The 17965-nt window shown below is 35.8% G+C and overlaps 1 protein-coding gene across 1 annotated transcript; it reads left to right on the forward strand.

The window, feature by feature from the left end:
* The first annotated feature begins 5136 nt into the window (after positions 1 to 5136).
* Positions 5137 to 16332, forward strand: LOC104885453 (trans-cinnamate:CoA ligase, peroxisomal). Its single transcript, XM_048641606.2, is given in 3 exon segments — positions 5137 to 6824; positions 14432 to 15414; positions 15416 to 16332. Coding segments are annotated over 3 exon segments (1686 nt in total). The 5' UTR covers positions 5137 to 6698; the 3' UTR covers positions 15993 to 16332.
* The last annotated feature ends 1633 nt before the right edge of the window (positions 16333 to 17965 follow it).

Here is a 17965-nt window from a genome sequence, read left to right on the forward strand (position 1 = left end):
TGGTATTATGATTCCTAATGTTCAATTTTATGAATATTTGCGTGTGGATCAACAATTTAAATCATGGATTTTTGCCACATTGTCTAGAGATGTTTTTATGGATGTGCATGATTTATCTACTTCTATGGAAATTTGGGCTCGTTTACAAACTAGATTTATGCACGCTAGTATGGCTAGATCAATGGAATTGAAGGGACATCTAACTCGTATTAAAAAGACTGCTTCCCAGTCTATGGATGGTTATTTACGTGACATCAAGGTTATTGCTGATTCACTTGCTGCCATTCATTATTTTGTGTCGAACCAAGATTTAGTTCAGTATACTCTTTTTGGTCTGGATCATGATTCTGAGTATGATCACATTGTCACTACTTTGCTGCATTATCCATTCGCTATTAGTTTTGATGATTTGCGTCCAAAGTTGCTTCTTCATGAACAACATTTGATAAATTCGAAGGATGGATCTGATTCCTCCTCTTATCATGCCTTACTTGGTGTTCAATCTACTGGTTCTGGATCAAGTTCCTCCTCAAAGTCTAATTCTGGAGGGAGGAATAGGGGCCGAAACGACATAAATTGTGGGGGGAACAATAATCAGAATACTCGTGGTAATGGTGGTGGCAATTGGGGTAATAATAATAATTCTCGTGGCTCAGGAAACAACAACAACAACAATGCTAATCAAGGACGCTTAAATGGTACGAGTAAATATTCTAACATATCATCCTATTGTATGCCTTGCCTAGATTATATTACTAATGATTTGTCTTTAGTAGGGAATAATTCATCAAGTAGCAATGTAAACTCTACCCCTACTTCCGATACTTATGGTTTATGTTGGTTTCCAGGTCATCAAGCTGCTTATTGTCCTTAACGATTCAATTTCAGCTTTGTTCCCTCTTCCTCTGAAAGTGTCACTGAAGCCCTAGCTGCACTGTCTGTTGGTGGTGAAGCTAATGATTTAGTCTGGTACCCGGATTCGAGAGCTGCATCTCACATGATCCCTCAGGAGGGTAAATTTTCTACTACAACTCCCCTTATACTAGGTCTAGTTCTGTTGTAGTTGGTGATGATACCTTACTCCCTATTAAATGTACTGGTAATTTAACCTTAAAAACTACAGGTCGTCCCCTCCAGTTGTCGTTTGTCTGTCTGTCATGTTCCTAACTTGAAACATAATTTATTATCAGTTAACAAGTTGTGTCAAGAAAATGATTGTGTGGTGAGTTTTGATAAAAATTTTGTTTCTGTTAAGGACCAGACAACGTGGGAGGTTCTGCTCCAGGGATCCAGTAGGCAAGGTGTCTACCCTCTTCAGCCTAGTGTTGTCCCTCCTGCATCATCAGTTCCTACTTTCCTAGCCACTAAGGAATCGGGTGACGTCTGGCATGATCGTCTGGGTCATACCTCCTCTAGCGTTTTAGGAACTTTATGTTAAAATAAATCTATCACATATACTTCTAAGTTTCATGATGATTGTGTGGGATGTAAGTTAGGAAAGATACACCGTTTACCTTTTGATTCAGTTGAGCATATTTCTTCATATCCATTATATAAAATTCATAGTGATCTTTGATAATCTCCTATTTTATCAAATCAATTATATCGTTACTATGTTGTGTTTGTTGATGATTTCTCGAGATATTCATGGATTTATCATTTACGTCATAAATCATAAGCTTATTCTAAATTTCTTGTTTTTCAAAGATGGTTGAAAATCTATTTAATTGCAAGATTAAATTTTACAAAGTGATGGAGGTAGGGAATTTGATAATTCCCCTCTTCTACAACATTTTCATGACAATGACATTATTTCTCAAAAATCTTGTCCTCATACTCCAGCTCAAAACGGTGTTGCAGAACGCAAACATCATCATATCATTGAAATCACTCGTACTATGATAATTCATTCTGATATTCTTGCTAAATTTTGGGTTGATGCATCATATACTGCCACCTACACCATTAACAGGTTACCCAACTCGGTTTTAGGGGGTGTTTCTCCTTTTGAAAAATTATTTCGTCGTACCCCTTCCTATCATTTTTTGAAAACATTTGGTTGTGAATGCTTCCCTATGTTCTTGAATTCTAAAAATCGCAAACTATAACCTAAGTCTAAAACATGTGTTTTTATTAGATATGCACTGGATTATAAAGGGTATCATTGTTTTGATCCTACTACCAACAAAGTCTTCACTAGTCGTCATGTTTTTTTCATCAACATAAGTTTCTGTATCGTACTTTAGTTGGTTCCGCATCTAATGTGCCTTATACCTCCCCCATGATCTTGTCTTATGATTAGAGTCCTACTAATGTTGCACGCGAGCCCAACCCGACTCCCGTGCTCCTGCCATCGTTGGCCCCTGCGTCTCGGTCTCCATCGTCTAGGTCTAGGCCACGCCGCATCGTTGCGTCGTCCCCTCCTGTCACACCTATTGTCTCTAGAGTCACATTGTCTCTACTTGATGGAGAACTTCTTGTTAATCCTACAGATTATCGTAGTATGGTTGACGCATTGCAATACTTAACTATGACTCGTCCATATATTGTTTATGCTATTAATATGGTGTCTTAGTTTATGCATGCTCCTCGTACTACTCACCTTCATGCTATGAAAAGAATTTTCAAATATCTGCAGGGCACTTTGGATTTCGGTCTTTTCTTATATAGCAGCAGTTCTCCTCCTGTTGTAATTGCCTACTGTGATGCAGCTTGGGCAGGATGCTCTGACACGAGACGTTCTACTACTATCTATGCTGTTTTTCTTGGGAAGAATCTCATTTTCTGGCATTCGAAAAAGCAATCTATTGCCTCTAAATCCTCCACTGAAGCTGAATACAAGGCAGTTGCATACACAGCTGCAGATACTATTTGGCTCAAGCAACTTCTTGCTGACATTGGCCATTTTCTTCGTCGTCCTGTGATTGTCTATTGTGATAATGTCCCTGCTACTTATCTCACTGCTAATCCAGTTCATCATGATCGTAGCAAACATATCGATGTTGATTATGAATTTGTTCGAGAAATGGTTGCCAGTGGAGGGCTTGTAGTTCGACATGTTCCTACTCAGTCTCAGGTTGCTGACATTTTTACTAAGGGCTTATTTACTGACTTGTTTACCGAAAATCGTACCAATCTATTCGTTGTTTCACCCCATAAAGATTGAGGGGGTGTAATAAAGTAACATTATATGTAAAGGGTAGAATAATCTTTTACTAGTCATAGGTCTGTATTGTAAACACTATATATATTGAAAGTCAGGGTTAACCATATGCGCAAATAAGTACATGCACCCAAGTGCATGTAGAGCATGGTGCACCCTTTTCTAAACTACATCATTTTATCATTTTTAAAGTCTATAATTTTAAAAAAATCATCGTTATTTGCTTTCTTAAATTTTGCAACTAAAGATTCCTTTTTCAAATTTAAATTTAAAAGGTATATGTTCCTTTATCTTAAGTGTAGATGTTCATTTATTATATGTTCTTTTTATTATAACCTTCATTCTTTTATAAATTCAAATTTACACGTTCTTTAATTTTAAGTAGTGTATTCTTTTTTAATGTAGAAAAGTTATTGAAAAATGTTCATTTTCTTTTATATAGATAATATGTTCTTTTTGAGTGCACAATGAGCATTATGCACCCTACTGCTGCATAATCCACACTTTGAACCATATGAGGTTAACACAATTATTCTCCACACTTGTACACTCTCATTTTTAGAATTTTTCAAAAAGAAAAAAAAAACGAAAAGCTCGTCTTATTCAAAAACCAAATTATGACATCCCTTTTTCTTCCACTTCACAGCTCAAAAGAGAAATATACATTAGCTAGTGACTGTGAGACCCCAATTGTTATCTGGAGGGGACACCAAAGGGAGAAACTACCTTTTAAAGCATATATATTGTAAATAATGTTGCTTTGATTGGGTTCGTCCATTGACCACTATTTCTCGCATTGGCCTTATCGTTTCCCTTAAGAATTTTTATAAATACTCCCTCCGTTTCCTAAAGATTTTCCTTGTTACTGTTCCTACATATACGAATGGGGTGTGGGGTGGGTAAAATAGGAGAGAAAAAGGGGTTAAGATTAATAAACAAATAAAAAAAAAAGTTGAAGTAGGAGAGAGGAAGGGAGTAAAGTTCAATTAATAATGTAATGGTGGACCATATGATAGGGACATGAGAGGGTAAAAAGGGGACAAAAATTTCCAAATAAGGAATAAAGTAAAAGAGGGAAGATCTTTTGGAAACACACTTAAACGGAAAGAAGTAAGATCTTTAGGAAACGAAGGGAGTATTATATTATTTTTGTGTAGAAGATTTTTATTACCTATAATATATTATTTCAAATGATTTAGACAGTAAAATTCCAAATAAAAAGTGCCATGTGTCATGTATGATTTCTACTTTAATATTCCTTCTGTTTTTTTTATCATTCTCACTTTCATGTGCGCGTTCCAATACACCTATTTGAACTTAAATAGCTTTCATTATATATTAATAAAAATTATGACTATTGAATATTAATAATGTACTAATCGAGACGAATCAAACAAGACCCCAGATGACTATATTTTTTCTTATAAATTGAAAAAAAATTGGGAATATTCTCTCTAAGTATGAATACTGCTAAGATTCCAAGTGAGAAAGATAAAAAATTTTATAATAAATAGATTGTCTATTGAAAATATGTTGGAGATAAGAATGCAAATTACAAAGAAGACGTCGGAAAGACAATTGCATTCTCATTCAATTAACCTAGGAACAAACCAAGGATATCTTGACCTAGTGGTTAAGATTGAGGTGCTGTGAACGATAGGTCACAGGTTCGAATCCCTCTTCCCCTTTTTTGTACTTTGTACCGCCTTCGTGGCTCATATGGATAAAAAAAAAAAAAACTAGGAACAAAACATGCCTTTTATTGGCTACAAAGAAACTGAGAAAGCAAAATAATATAAAATCTAGCATTCACTACCTACTTACGCAGGGTAGTTGTTGATATTGCCAATAATTGTACCCACTACTACCAAACTTACTAATTTGACTAAAAATACCAATCAACGGCTAAAATCAAGGAAACTAAATAGCTAAACACTTTGAAGCTCTAACTTTAACACATCCCTTTACTTCAATGTCTAATAAATATAAATAATCAAGCATATTTGTTCATCTGTGATGCACTTCTCATCATATACAAATGATGTTGATGCACATTATCACAACCTCTAATCTTTAGAATTTGGAGCACTTCTCTCCAAGCTGCATTTTTCACTCCTAAAACAAATTTTTTCTATGGGCACTTGTGCCACAGTCTCTTGCTTCTTATTTTGCTCTTCATTTTGGAACTATAAATCTTTGCCAAATGCCCAAGTTTTGACATTTGAAATATTTTGGCTTTCCCTTGTGCCAACAATCTTTTTACTCATGACCAATCTTGTAGCAATGATTACATTGCATTTTAGTACATTTCCCTTTTTTTTTTCTCCATTTTCTTCCTCCCCCATTGATCTCCGTTGATCTAATGCATTAAGAGCATTGACCAACTCTGACTATGTTATTATGGATAGGTCCTTAGAATGTGCAAGTGAGGAAATTATATACTCATATTTTCCGGAAACACTTACTACTCCCTCCGTCCCAAAATATAGTTACCATTTTCCATTTTTCATGGTAATTTAAGAGGGATAGTAAAGATTTTTTGTTTATTTAAATAAATGTTGTATGGGAAAAGATGATTTTAGGAGAAGGAGTGGAAAAGAATTGGTGAAAGAACATTAATTGTAACTTTTTGGTTGAATAAACAAAGGAAAAAACAAAATTCAAGAAGCAAATAAATGATGGGATACGATTTTTCTTGACAAATTACGGGAAAATGTGGAACTAAATATGAAAATGGGAACTATATTTTGGAACGGAGGGAGTACAATTTTATCAACTACTGTCACATTGGAAAATATTTCAGCGAACAATACTAATTTGATTAACAATATTCATAAGCTTACTCACATATTCTTTAATGGTTTCGCTCTTTCTCAGTTTTTGCATATAAAATTCTCTTATTAAATGAAAGTTGGTGATAATGTGCATCAACAAAATTGTGTTAGTGATGAGATCAGATGTCCATCACAATATTGAAGAATATTGAAGAGACTTGCTTCGAAAATATCTCAAAAATATGAAGCAAGGAAGTGTATTGGAATATTGCTTCAAATTAGTGGTTGATTAGTTACTATTGTTTAAGAGCATGTGTTAGTTGCTTAAGATTCTTGATGTTAGTGTACTTAGTGAGGCAATATGGCTACCTACTAAATATGATCTATTATGGGATTATTTTTCCTATTTTATAGTAAGTGGTTATTTTGCCTAGTTATAGAACACCTTCTTATATACGTTATAAATGGAATGAATATTAGTTGAATTATGCAAGGGCATACAAAACCCTTTTTTATTTTCTTTTTCATTTTGTTTAGCTACCCGTGAGAACTGATGTCAATCATTAATCAATACACTCTGCACTATAAATTATAACATTCCCACGCAATTCCCTCATTTATGATTTATCACCCCAGAAATTAAGCATCACTACTAGTTTCATCACCAACTTCTAAGTGAAACATACTTGAGCTAAAATAATGAAAAGTGGGAGGCAAATTATACACCTCTAACTCCAATCACATTCTTACAAAGAGCTGCTATGTCTTATGCTGACCGTAACTCCATCATATACGGTGGAGCTCGGTTCACCTGGCGGCAGACCTACGACCGGTGCCGACGCCTCGCTTCTTCCCTCCGCTCCCTTGGCGTAGCCAAAAATGACGTGGTGAGTTTTGCATATTTCACTTACCAAAATAATGAACTAACACTAAATTTCTGCAATATAAGAGTTCTTCCACTTTATAATAATTGCAACTTACCTAATGACACATTTTCTAAGAAATTTGAGTGAAAAAGAGAGAGATAAAGATAGACAAAAAAAATGGGAGTGCCATGTGATAAATAGAGAGAAGATATTACAAATAAGGAAATGTTGCAATTAATATAGAACTTTAGATTAAAAAAAATGTTACAATTAGAAAAGAACAGATGAATTACATATATTCTCTCCCACTGAAATTATCAAGAACAATATGGTACAGTGAGTTCCTTGTTGGGATTAACTAGGCTAATTTAACCCAAGATTGATTTTCTATCTGGTAGATCAGAATAGATAAACAATAAACTCACTTTCTCCATGATCATTTTCTGAAGTTAAGGAGGAGAAAAAAGAACAGTCTAGTTTTTGTTTTTATTTTTGAGGGGAAGCAGTCTATTTATCTTGCAGTAATTTAAGAACTTCTATATGATTGTCATTACCCTACGAAAGTAGTAGCAATCAACATTTCGGTCTAATCTTTCCACCTCGGATAAATATTATTTTCAACATTTAACTTGACTATGGAAAACGACATTTACAACATGCATTGCACAGGCTAAAAAGAATTAATGAAGGTACTTATGTGACTATTAATTACTTACTACATGTCAAAAAATAAAAAAAAGACTGTCACTGCTCCCAAGGTAGATATATAGTTATAGGCATTGTAAAATCCATTCAAAAAACAAGCCAGAGCCCCTTGATTTAGAGCATGTTAGCCTTGTATAATGTGTAAACAAAAATAAATTTGCAAGTTACCAATAAATTAAAAAATATCCATAGGGTTTAAGTTTCTTTTAGAAGAACTTTTTCCTAATCCCATGTTTTGGGGAAAATATTCATATCTCTTTGGTAAACGTTTTTAACTATATGACTGTAAAGCTAGATTATCACAATTACTTTACTTATTATATTTATAATTAGTAATACGGAGATCTCCAAAAACATCAACCAATCTAATTAAGGCCAGAGGGGAGAGGAGCGGAAATGAGGGATAGAGAGAAAGGTGGCAAACCTTTGAGGAATATTATAAAGTACATATTGTATTATGAGTATGGAGGAGTAGTACCATTATTCAGCCTTGGTTCTTATTTATTGTTTAATTGTGGTAATAACAATGATAAAATCATAATAAGTCTGTGTTGTTTGCGCATCATTTTGTTACCATTGTCATTTGGCTTCCTATAAGTATATTGTTAGGAATTCGTATCTTAGGTGCTAACAAATCAAGTAATTAAAGTATAATATACAAAGGAATTAAGAAACAGGGTCGTGGTAACGATTTTCGGGGCCCTGTGCAATTTTTTAAAATTGGGCACTTTCTTTTGACTCTCTATATATATACAGAGTACATACAATACTCAGTATAGATGATGGCTAAAACTAATTTTTCTCCTAGTATATTTTTTTTGAAGGAGCAAAATAATCTAGATTATAAGAAAGAAGAAACAATATAATGAATTAATATTGAAAAAAAAAAAAGAAAAGTGGAAAGAAAAGAAATAAGAATAGAAGTAGGCGTTAAGAGGAAAAGAATGTGAGAAGGCCGAAAAAGGGGAAAGGAAAGGATTATTAGTATTGTCGTAGTAATTATTATGGGAAACAGTAGTAATTATTATTATGGGGAAACATAGTAATTATTGTGGGAAGTTGTGTCTCCATGTCTAGTGCTTTTTCAAAAAAAACTGTCATTGTGAAGAATTGAACCACTGACTTGAGGGTTGTATTTACTAAGCACTCGCCACTAAACCAAAGCAATTTTGCTTGTCATTGTTTGATGAGTCGTTATAATATACCATACCAGATTTTGGGGCCCCTAATTGGCGGAGGCCCTGCGCGGTCGCCCCGGTCGCGCCGCCCCTCCGTCGGCCCTGTTAAGAAATCAAAGTAATAAGCAACACAAGTAGATTTAACGTGGAAAACTTTGAATAAGGAGAAAACCATGAACACTGCACTATGACTTGTAATATGAGATGATGATACAAGGAGAATTCATGAATCTCTCTAGACTCTCTAACCTCTCTAGGATTCTATAGTCTCTCTACATCAAAAAATATTTCTCACTAAGCATACAATGAATAAACAACCTCAAATATATCTATAATAGAGTTAAAATGAAAACCTAATGCAATAGGAAACCGAATCATAGTAGAAAACACAAGTAAATCCCATAGCTAGGGAGCACCACGGCAAGGCCATGGCCTTCTTCTCGAGCCACGCCTATCCCGTGGCCTTGAGTCGTGCAACTAGTCACAAGCTAGTAGACACCACGGCCTGCCCATGGCTTCCCTAGCAACACCACGACCTACCCATGGCTTGTGGCTTGCAATCCAAGTCAAACAGCCGTTGATCCCAACTGTGTGGAGGTATGACTAGCTTCACCCAACTGACAATACAAGTACGCAAGTGTAGCCGACCCCCAGGAGAACGTGTGAACGATATCTAGAGACCTGGCCTCAACAAGGTCAAATGGTCTCAACTTCGATCCACTATTATCTGTGAAAAAACAACACCCTAGAATCCACCATATAATACCCATCAGTTATCTCTCCAATGGAGCAGGTGGTTCTGTGTCTGACAGAATCTCAGCAACCCCTTGTGCCGAAATAACACCATTTTTCCCAAAATGGACTCCCGAGGTGTGCAACTGTCCTACCGATCGAGTCAACAACCAAACCCTAAGAGCACCAAATGAAGTGGTGTCATAAACCATGAACCCGTCAACTAGAATATGCAATATATGCCACACACATCATGCATCATGATCGTCATCTCCCCAAATGGTAGGTGAAAAGAACTCGTATCAGGCTGCCACCGCTCGCCAAATGCTGAAATCAAGGGCGCATCAATGTGCGACTAGATTTTCCTTAAAGACATGTTGTTGGCTCTTGAGTTCCCTTAAAATTTTATGAAAATTGTCATGGAATGTGTCTACACTCCTACTTTCTCTCTGATGATAAATGGGGAATTGCATGGCTACTTTGCTTTAAAGAGGGGCATGAGACAGGATGATCCCCTTTCCCCCCTCTTGTTTGTTATTTGTATGGAGTATTTGGCTAGGATTCTAAGGAAAATGAGTGAGATGGAGCAATATCACGTTTATCCTAGATGTATTTCTCTGAAGCATACCCATTTGAGTTTTGATGATGATTTAATTTTATGCTATAAAGGGGAATTTTCTTCTGTCTCTTTGATGTTAAGAGCTTTTAGACTCTTTTCTAATTCATTTGGGTTGAAAACCAATGTGCAAAAATCAGATTTTTATTGTTGTGGCATGGATGAGATTGAAGTGAGGAGAATTCAAGATGTGTCTGGGATTTAGAGAGAAAATCTCCGCGATAGATACTTAGGTGTTCCTATTCATGCTAGAAGAATTTCAGCTGCCCAATGTGCGTGTCTTGTGGACAAAATGACAGTTAAGATTAGGGTTTACAGCTCTAAAATTCTCTCATATTCTGGTAGAGTTCAATTGGTTAAACTCAGTATTGATGAGTGTTCATGGTTATTGGGCTCACATCTTTAATTAAAGCCATTGAAGGTGTTTGTAGATCTTTCCTCTAGTCTGGCAATCATTTTTGTTCAAAAGGAGGGTATGTGGCCTGGGTTGAACTTTGTAAGAGCAAGCATTTAGGAGGGATTGGTTTTAGAGATGTGGCAAACTAGAACCTAACTAGTCTTGGAAAGCATGTTTGGGATATAGCCAGGAAGAAAGATAGTGTGTGGGTGAGATAGGTGCACTCAATTTACATCAAAGGTGAGCAGTGGTGGATCTACAAGCCTACCAATGGGGGGTGTTGGTAGTAGAGAAGGTTGTGTGTTGTGAAAGACCAATTGAAGCTGTTATATAGTAGAGCTAAATCTCAGAATATTCAATACTATTCTATTCAATATGTTGTGCAGAGATTAATAACTAAGCCAAGACCAATTGTGCATTGGGATGACTTTGTCTGGAACAGGCTAAGTATTACTAAACACAAATTTATTTCCTGGCTAGCTATGAGGGGGAAGGTTGCATACGGCTGACAAGATAGCTAGATATTACATGCTGGCTTCTCCTGATTGCTTACTCAAGAGCATTTGATTTTTCAGTGCAGTTACAGCAAGATAGTCTTGGATCAGATCAAGACCTGGATGGATATACATACGGTAGTTCAAGATCTCTCTAGACTGATTAAGTGGATTAGTAATTATAGAAGATCTGAATTTCAGAAAGCTACGTGCAATGCAAAAGTGTATGGAGTTTGGTATGCAGACAGTAGATGAAATTTAAAGGTTCCTACTATATAGAGCTTGGTTAGTCTGATAAGAAAGCATGTTAGGTGTAGAATTTTTATTGCTATGCCAAAAACGATTTCTGAGACTGATAAGCAGTGGTTTTATACCTTGTGGGTTTGGGTTGCGAATATTGTAACTAGTTTTTTGCCCTGGCTAGAGCGGAAGAGTCTAACCTAGTTGGTTTGTTCTTCCATAGTTATAGGGGATAGGTTGTAAATGGTTTGATTTTTTTATATTTCTAATCAATTACATAGAAAAAAAATCATCAATAAATTCAGTAGTAGATTCACCATCAATGATCTCAAGTTTAAACAATCGACACATCACATATACCTTATTCACAACAGAAGGCTTCTCGTACATGTTTGAAACAACTTTGATAAACCCTGTCGTAGTTCACATCCTTGACTTTAAAGGCAACACTCTTTGCCAATATCCGTCGAACCACACCTAGTTCATTCCCATCCAACGTTATCCAATCTTCATCTTTCATTGCAGCAGGCTTATTTTCAGGCAAAGGTTGGTACAAGTCTTTTGTTACAAATAACCCTCAATCTGCTTCTTCGAGAAACCAAATTCCTTACCATCGAATTTATCGATCCTCATCTTCTTGTCATCATAGGCATATGCACAATCATTCAACCTAGCTCTTAATACCACTTGTTAGGAATTCGTATCGTAGGCACTAATAATTCATGCAAGCAAAGTATAATATACATGAGGAATTAAGGAAAAAAAGCAATAAAGAATACAAAAAGATTTAATGTGAAAACCCTTGAATAGAGAGAAAACCACAAATGCTCCACTAAGACTTTGAATATAAGATGATGATACAAAGAGAATTCTTTAGTCTCTCTAGATCTAAAGAATATTTCGCACTCAACATACAATGAAAAAACACCCTCGAACATATTTATACTAGGGTGAAAATGAAACCTAATGCAATAGGAAACAACCTATGAGTAGAAAAACAAATAAAATCTTGTAACAACGGAACACCACGACCAGGTTGTCGCCTTCCTCTGAAGCCGCGCCTAGCCTGTGGCCTTAAGTTGTGCACCCAGTCACAAGCTAGTAGACACCATGGCCTGCTCTTGGCTTCGCTAGCAATACCACGACCTACCCATGGCTTGTGGCTTGCACTCCACTACTTGCTTGGCTCGTTTTGTCACAACACACACACTCAACACTCAACACTCAACACTCGTAATCGTCTACTCGTTTCTCCAACGATTTTCAGCACATATCCAACATATATTTCAATTATATTGTTATCTGGATCATAATCTGTTGGGTATATGGTATTATATGAAGCTCATAGAGGTGTATGGGTGTGGAGAAAGGTTGCGTCGAAGTAAAAACGGTGAAGGAATTGAAGTAGGGGTGGCTCGAGGGATGCTCGAGGGGTGCCCGCACTCACCCGCGCTTGAGGGCCTGCGACCGCACGTCTGCGGGAGGAAGCACTGCAGTGCTGCTGTTCGCCCGCGCGCGAAATCCCGCGCCCGCAGGATGTCCTGCAGCGTTCTCTATCGACTTCTGTCCGCCCGCGGGTTTTGACCCTGCGCCCGCAGGTCGTCGAACCGAGAGGACGAGTTTTCCGGTTTTCCTTATTAATTAATGTGGGTATAAATATAAACCCTAATTATGTTTATTCATTATTCTTCATCTTTAAACACAAATTAGAGAGAGAAAAAGCTATAGAGAGAGTTCTTGAGTGCTTTTGTAATCTTTCTTGAATATTCATCGATTCCTAGTGCAGATTCGTGGTTTTTCTCCCAGTTCTTGGGTTTCCACGTAAAATTTCTGGTGTGTTCTTTCCTGCTTTCTTATTTGATATTCTATTATTGTTTGCTATTATTTCTAGATTGATAGTCAATAGAACTTTCGTTATTTGTTGTTCATTATTGTGCTATTCCTGCATTGGAGTAATATCAAGATTGTTATTTATTTTAATACTTGTGAATACTCTGACCATCTCATTAGTAATGTTTAAAATTTATATAATGTATTCTTTCGTAAAATTATAAAAAAAATTTCCTTTTTTTAGATAAAATGCACGCATTCCTCACTAATATTACAACGTTCACTTTTTTTTTATTTCCAACTGCGCTCTGTAGAAACTAAGGCAAATTTAAGTTATGAGTCATGGAAAGTCATATAGATTATTTTTATAAGAAACAAAGAAAAAGTAGAAAGAAAAAAAAAATACGCCCAAAAAGAAATGTGGAAAAAAAACAAAAAGGACAGCTATATACATATTTAATGGATGTGGCCCTATAACTAGAAAATGGCGAATGCTTATTAGAATATATGACTTTTAGTAATCTAGCAACGTTTTTAAATATCTAATATCGTTTAAAAAAATTTTAATGCTATAAAAAATTATGTGCTTGTGGTTTCACAACAACCACCTATATAAATTATTATTCCCATTATAATTTTTTATTATAAATTCAGTATGCTTTTTATTAGCTTTCTCCTATTATATAAATCTTATGCGTGTATAATCTAGTAGGGTGTTCATAAAAAACCGTATCAAAATACCATAAAATCGATCAAAATGAGTGGTATGTAATAGTACTTGTATTTTTAGGGTACGGTTACCGAACCAATAATATTAACGGTAGGTTAAACGATACGGTTACAGTTATGATTTTGGAGTAAACAATTAAGCGTAATATCAAAATATCTTTTATCTCTATTTAATTATTGTGAAACAATTTTCAAACAATTAGATTAATTCTAATATTGCTTACTAAGGTACAACCATTAGAGGAAGCATGTGATTATTTGGAAACTCTAGTACTAATGTAATCACTATAATTAGGAAATAGAGTGAATTCTTAGTGTTAGTTATATATTCCAATAGATTTATTATCTACTTGATAATACATTTTATATTAGAGTATATATAATAATATTAAAAAAAATATATATCTATATATATATATATATACATTAAGTAAAACATAATAGTATAACTTAAATAACGGTTAATTGTTAACCGAAAAAACGTACTGAAAAACGGTTAATCGCTTAAGCGGTATATAACCGATCTAAACAGTTAAGGTTACGTTATAGTTCGCGAAAAGAGCGACCTAAACTTTAAATTACCGAAACCTCTCTTTCTGCATAAAATAAAAATCATGTAACATCTTTTAATATCCTTCACAAAGTGTATGTAACTAATTATCTTCTAAATAATTGAGTGCTCTCCGTTTCTCAAACCTGAATGCCAGGTATCAGTATTGGCTCCAAATATACCAGCAATGTACGAAATGCACTTTGCAGTGCCAATGGCTGGTGCTGTGCTAAACACCATCAACACTAGACTTGATGCCAATACTATCAAGGCTATTCTTAACCACTCGGAAGCTAAGATCTTTTTTGTGGACTACGAGTACATCCCCTTGGCTTACGAAGCAGTTCGCCTCTTAGAGATCGATTCTTCAGTTTCGAAAAACTCAACACATAAACTATCTATTGTTACCATTAGGGAGATTGATTCTCCTAACATAAGCGAGAATTCTGTTACTTTGACAAATGTTGATGCTCATCTAAACAGAAGGTATGATACTCAACTAGACTATGAAGAATTGATTAGCTCGGGAAATGTAGATTTCGAACCGATGAAACTTGAGGATGAGTGGGATCCCATTGCTCTTAACTACACCTCTGGTACAACATCATCACCTAAAGGAGTAGTATATAGTCATCGAGGTACTTACCTAAGCACTTTAAGCATGATATTAGGTTGGGAAATGGGCACGCAACCTGTTTACTTGTGGACCGTACCAATGTTCCATGGTCATGGATGGACTTTCACATGGGGGATTGCGGCTAGAGGTGGGACTAATGTTTGCATACGCAACACAACCGCGTCTGTAATTTACCAAAGCATTGCACTTTATGGGGTTACCCACATGTGTTGCGCACCCATCGTGTTAAACATGCTTCAACAGGTCGATCCCAAAGATCGCGAGAAGTTCAATAGGTCGACTCAAGTTAAAGTCCTTACTGGTGGAGCCTCTCCACCAACGAAGTTATTAAAAGAGATGGAGGAGTTAGGCTTTGATGTGATGCATGCTTATGGCCTTACAGAGTCTACAGGTTGCGCATTAATGTGCGAGTGGCAGAGCAAGTGGAACCACCTTTCACAGGATGAACGAGCACGATTAAAGGCTCGTCAGGGGATTAGTGCACTAAACATAGCGGATGTTGAGTAAAATACAAATCACAATGCAAAGTGTGCCACATGATGGGAAAACAACAGGGGAGATTGTATTGCGCGGTAGTAGCATAATGAAGGGATACTTTAAGAATGACAAGGCAACCTCAGAAGCATTTGCAGGTGGGTGGTTCCATACTGGGGATGTAGGTGTGATCTACCCTGATGGATATATAGAGATAATGGATAGATTAAAAGATGTAATAATTTCGGGTGGCGAAAATATTAGTAGTGTGCAAGTTGAAGGGGTGATTTCTCGACATCCAAATGTATCCGAGGTCGCGGTTGTGGCAATGCCACATCCACGATGGGGTGAAAGCCCTTGTGCGTTTGTGGTGGAAAGTGCAACACATAGTAAAAGGGTGACAGAACAAGAGGTCCTCTTATATTGTAGAGGTAATCTTCCACACTATATGGTACCCAAAATGATTTGTTTTGTGAAGGAGCTCCCAAAGACTTCTACCGGAAAAGTTCAGAAAGGAAAATTACGGGCAATTGCAAAAAACTTTGATGTAAAAACCTCGAATAATCAGCTTCAAATGAACAAAAAAGCCATTGACTCGCGTCTATAATGCATGCAAATTAATGTCATATACGGATTTGCCTCCTTTTCCTTGCCTTTACCTGTTAAGAATATTCTTTCAATGTAGCAGTTGATAGAAATTTAGTCAGTTAGTTGTGCTTCCTTAGCTTAATCTTAGCAGCACTGGCTAAAAATCAAAAAGCATGTTTTTAGTATTTGTTTTTTAGAATACTAAGTATGGTTTAGTGGACTAGTGGTCTAGTGAGCCATGTTTTACCACTCACCTTTTGTATTTCTTTTTGTTTTCAGTTCTATAATTAGATATTATGTAGAGAGTTGTTTTGTTTCCTTTTAATATTAATGAGAAGATTTGGCAGTAGCTTTACTTAGCCAAAATATTGTGGGATGATAGCCTTTTTGATAAAAAGGCCACAGTAAAAAATTAATATTAGACACGAATTTGTCCACGTTAGCAAATAATATTTATGGCTAATTATTATGGATATATTCACATATTCTATATTCCTAATATATACATATATATTTAAAGCAATTTTTCACTTTTCTAAATTAGATTTATAAATTCTAAATTACAATTTATAAATTCTGAAATAGATATTTACAAATTGGTGTTTCGTTCATAAAAAAAGGAATGTTAAGTTTTCTTTTTTTGATATTACAGAGCAGTGAAAAATAGGATGAAGAAGAAGGGGTGGAAATGTGGAGTGGGGTTGGGGCGAAGGAGGAAGGGCAGCAGTGGTGGTGTTTAGAGGTGTCAATTCAGTTCAACAGTTTAGTTATGGTTATAACCAAACAGTTCAATTCATATTAGTTCAGTTTGTACTAGTTAAAATGATTAACAGTCCAGTTAACAAACTTTTCAGTTCAGTTCAATTGCAGTTGAAACCAATTTTATCCAAACAATTAAACCAATCAACGGTTGAATCCATAGTCTTGAAAATATGTTGCGGTTATTTTCAGTTTTTTTTTTTCAGTTTATTTCAGTTATTGACAAAAATCGCATAAGTTCAAAAATAATCGCATCGGGTCGGATAGAAGTTACTCACATTCTTATATTTTGTTCGGAAAAAATTGAACTTCATGCCGAGTTTCGGCCAAGTGTTTTTTCGGGTCCGGTTAACAATTAATGGAACAACTAAGTGTAGTATACACTAGTTACATTATACCTCTTATAAGCATGTTCAAAGAGAATTTGGGGTTAGATGACTCGATAAGTACGATTTGGGAGCAAAAAGGCAAAAATAGGCCCGAAATGCCCTTTTCGTTCCCGATATGCAACCAACAACAAATGCATGACTATAACTCTACACACTAGTTACATTATACCTCATATAAGCATGTTCAAGAGAATTTGGGGTTAAATGACTCGATAAGTACGATTTCGGAGCGAAAAGGCCAAAATAGGCCCGAAATGCCTTTTCGTTCCCGAAATGCAACAACAACAAATGCAAGCCTATAACTCACACAATAGTTACATTATGCCTCATATAATTATGTTCAAAGAGAATTTGGGGTTAAATGACTCGATAAGTACGGTTTGGGAGCAAAAAGGCGAAAATAGCCCTGAAATGTCCTTTTCGTTCCCGAAATGCAACCAACAAAAATGCATGACTAAACTCTACACACTAGTTACATTATACATCAGTAGGTTAAATGACTCGATAAGTACGATTTGGGAGCGAAAAGGCAAAAATAGGCCCGAAATGCCTTTTCGTTCCCGAAATGCAACCAACAACAAATGCAAGCCTATAACTCTACACAATTGTTACATTATACCTCATATAAGCATGTTAAAGAGAATTTGGGGTTAAATGACTCGATAAGTACGATTTGGGAGCGAAAAGGCAAAAATAGGCCAAATACCCTTTTCGTTCCCGAAATGCAACCAAAACAAATACAAACTAAGCCTATAACTCTCATAATAGTTACATTATCCTCATATAAGCATGTTCAAAGAGATGGGGTTAAATGATTGATAAGTACGATTTGGGAGCGAAAAGC

This window comes from Beta vulgaris, chromosome 3 (assembly GCF_026745355.1).
Source record: "Beta vulgaris subsp. vulgaris cultivar EL10 chromosome 3, EL10.2, whole genome shotgun sequence".
NCBI lineage: Eukaryota > Viridiplantae > Streptophyta > Magnoliopsida > Caryophyllales > Amaranthaceae > Beta > Beta vulgaris.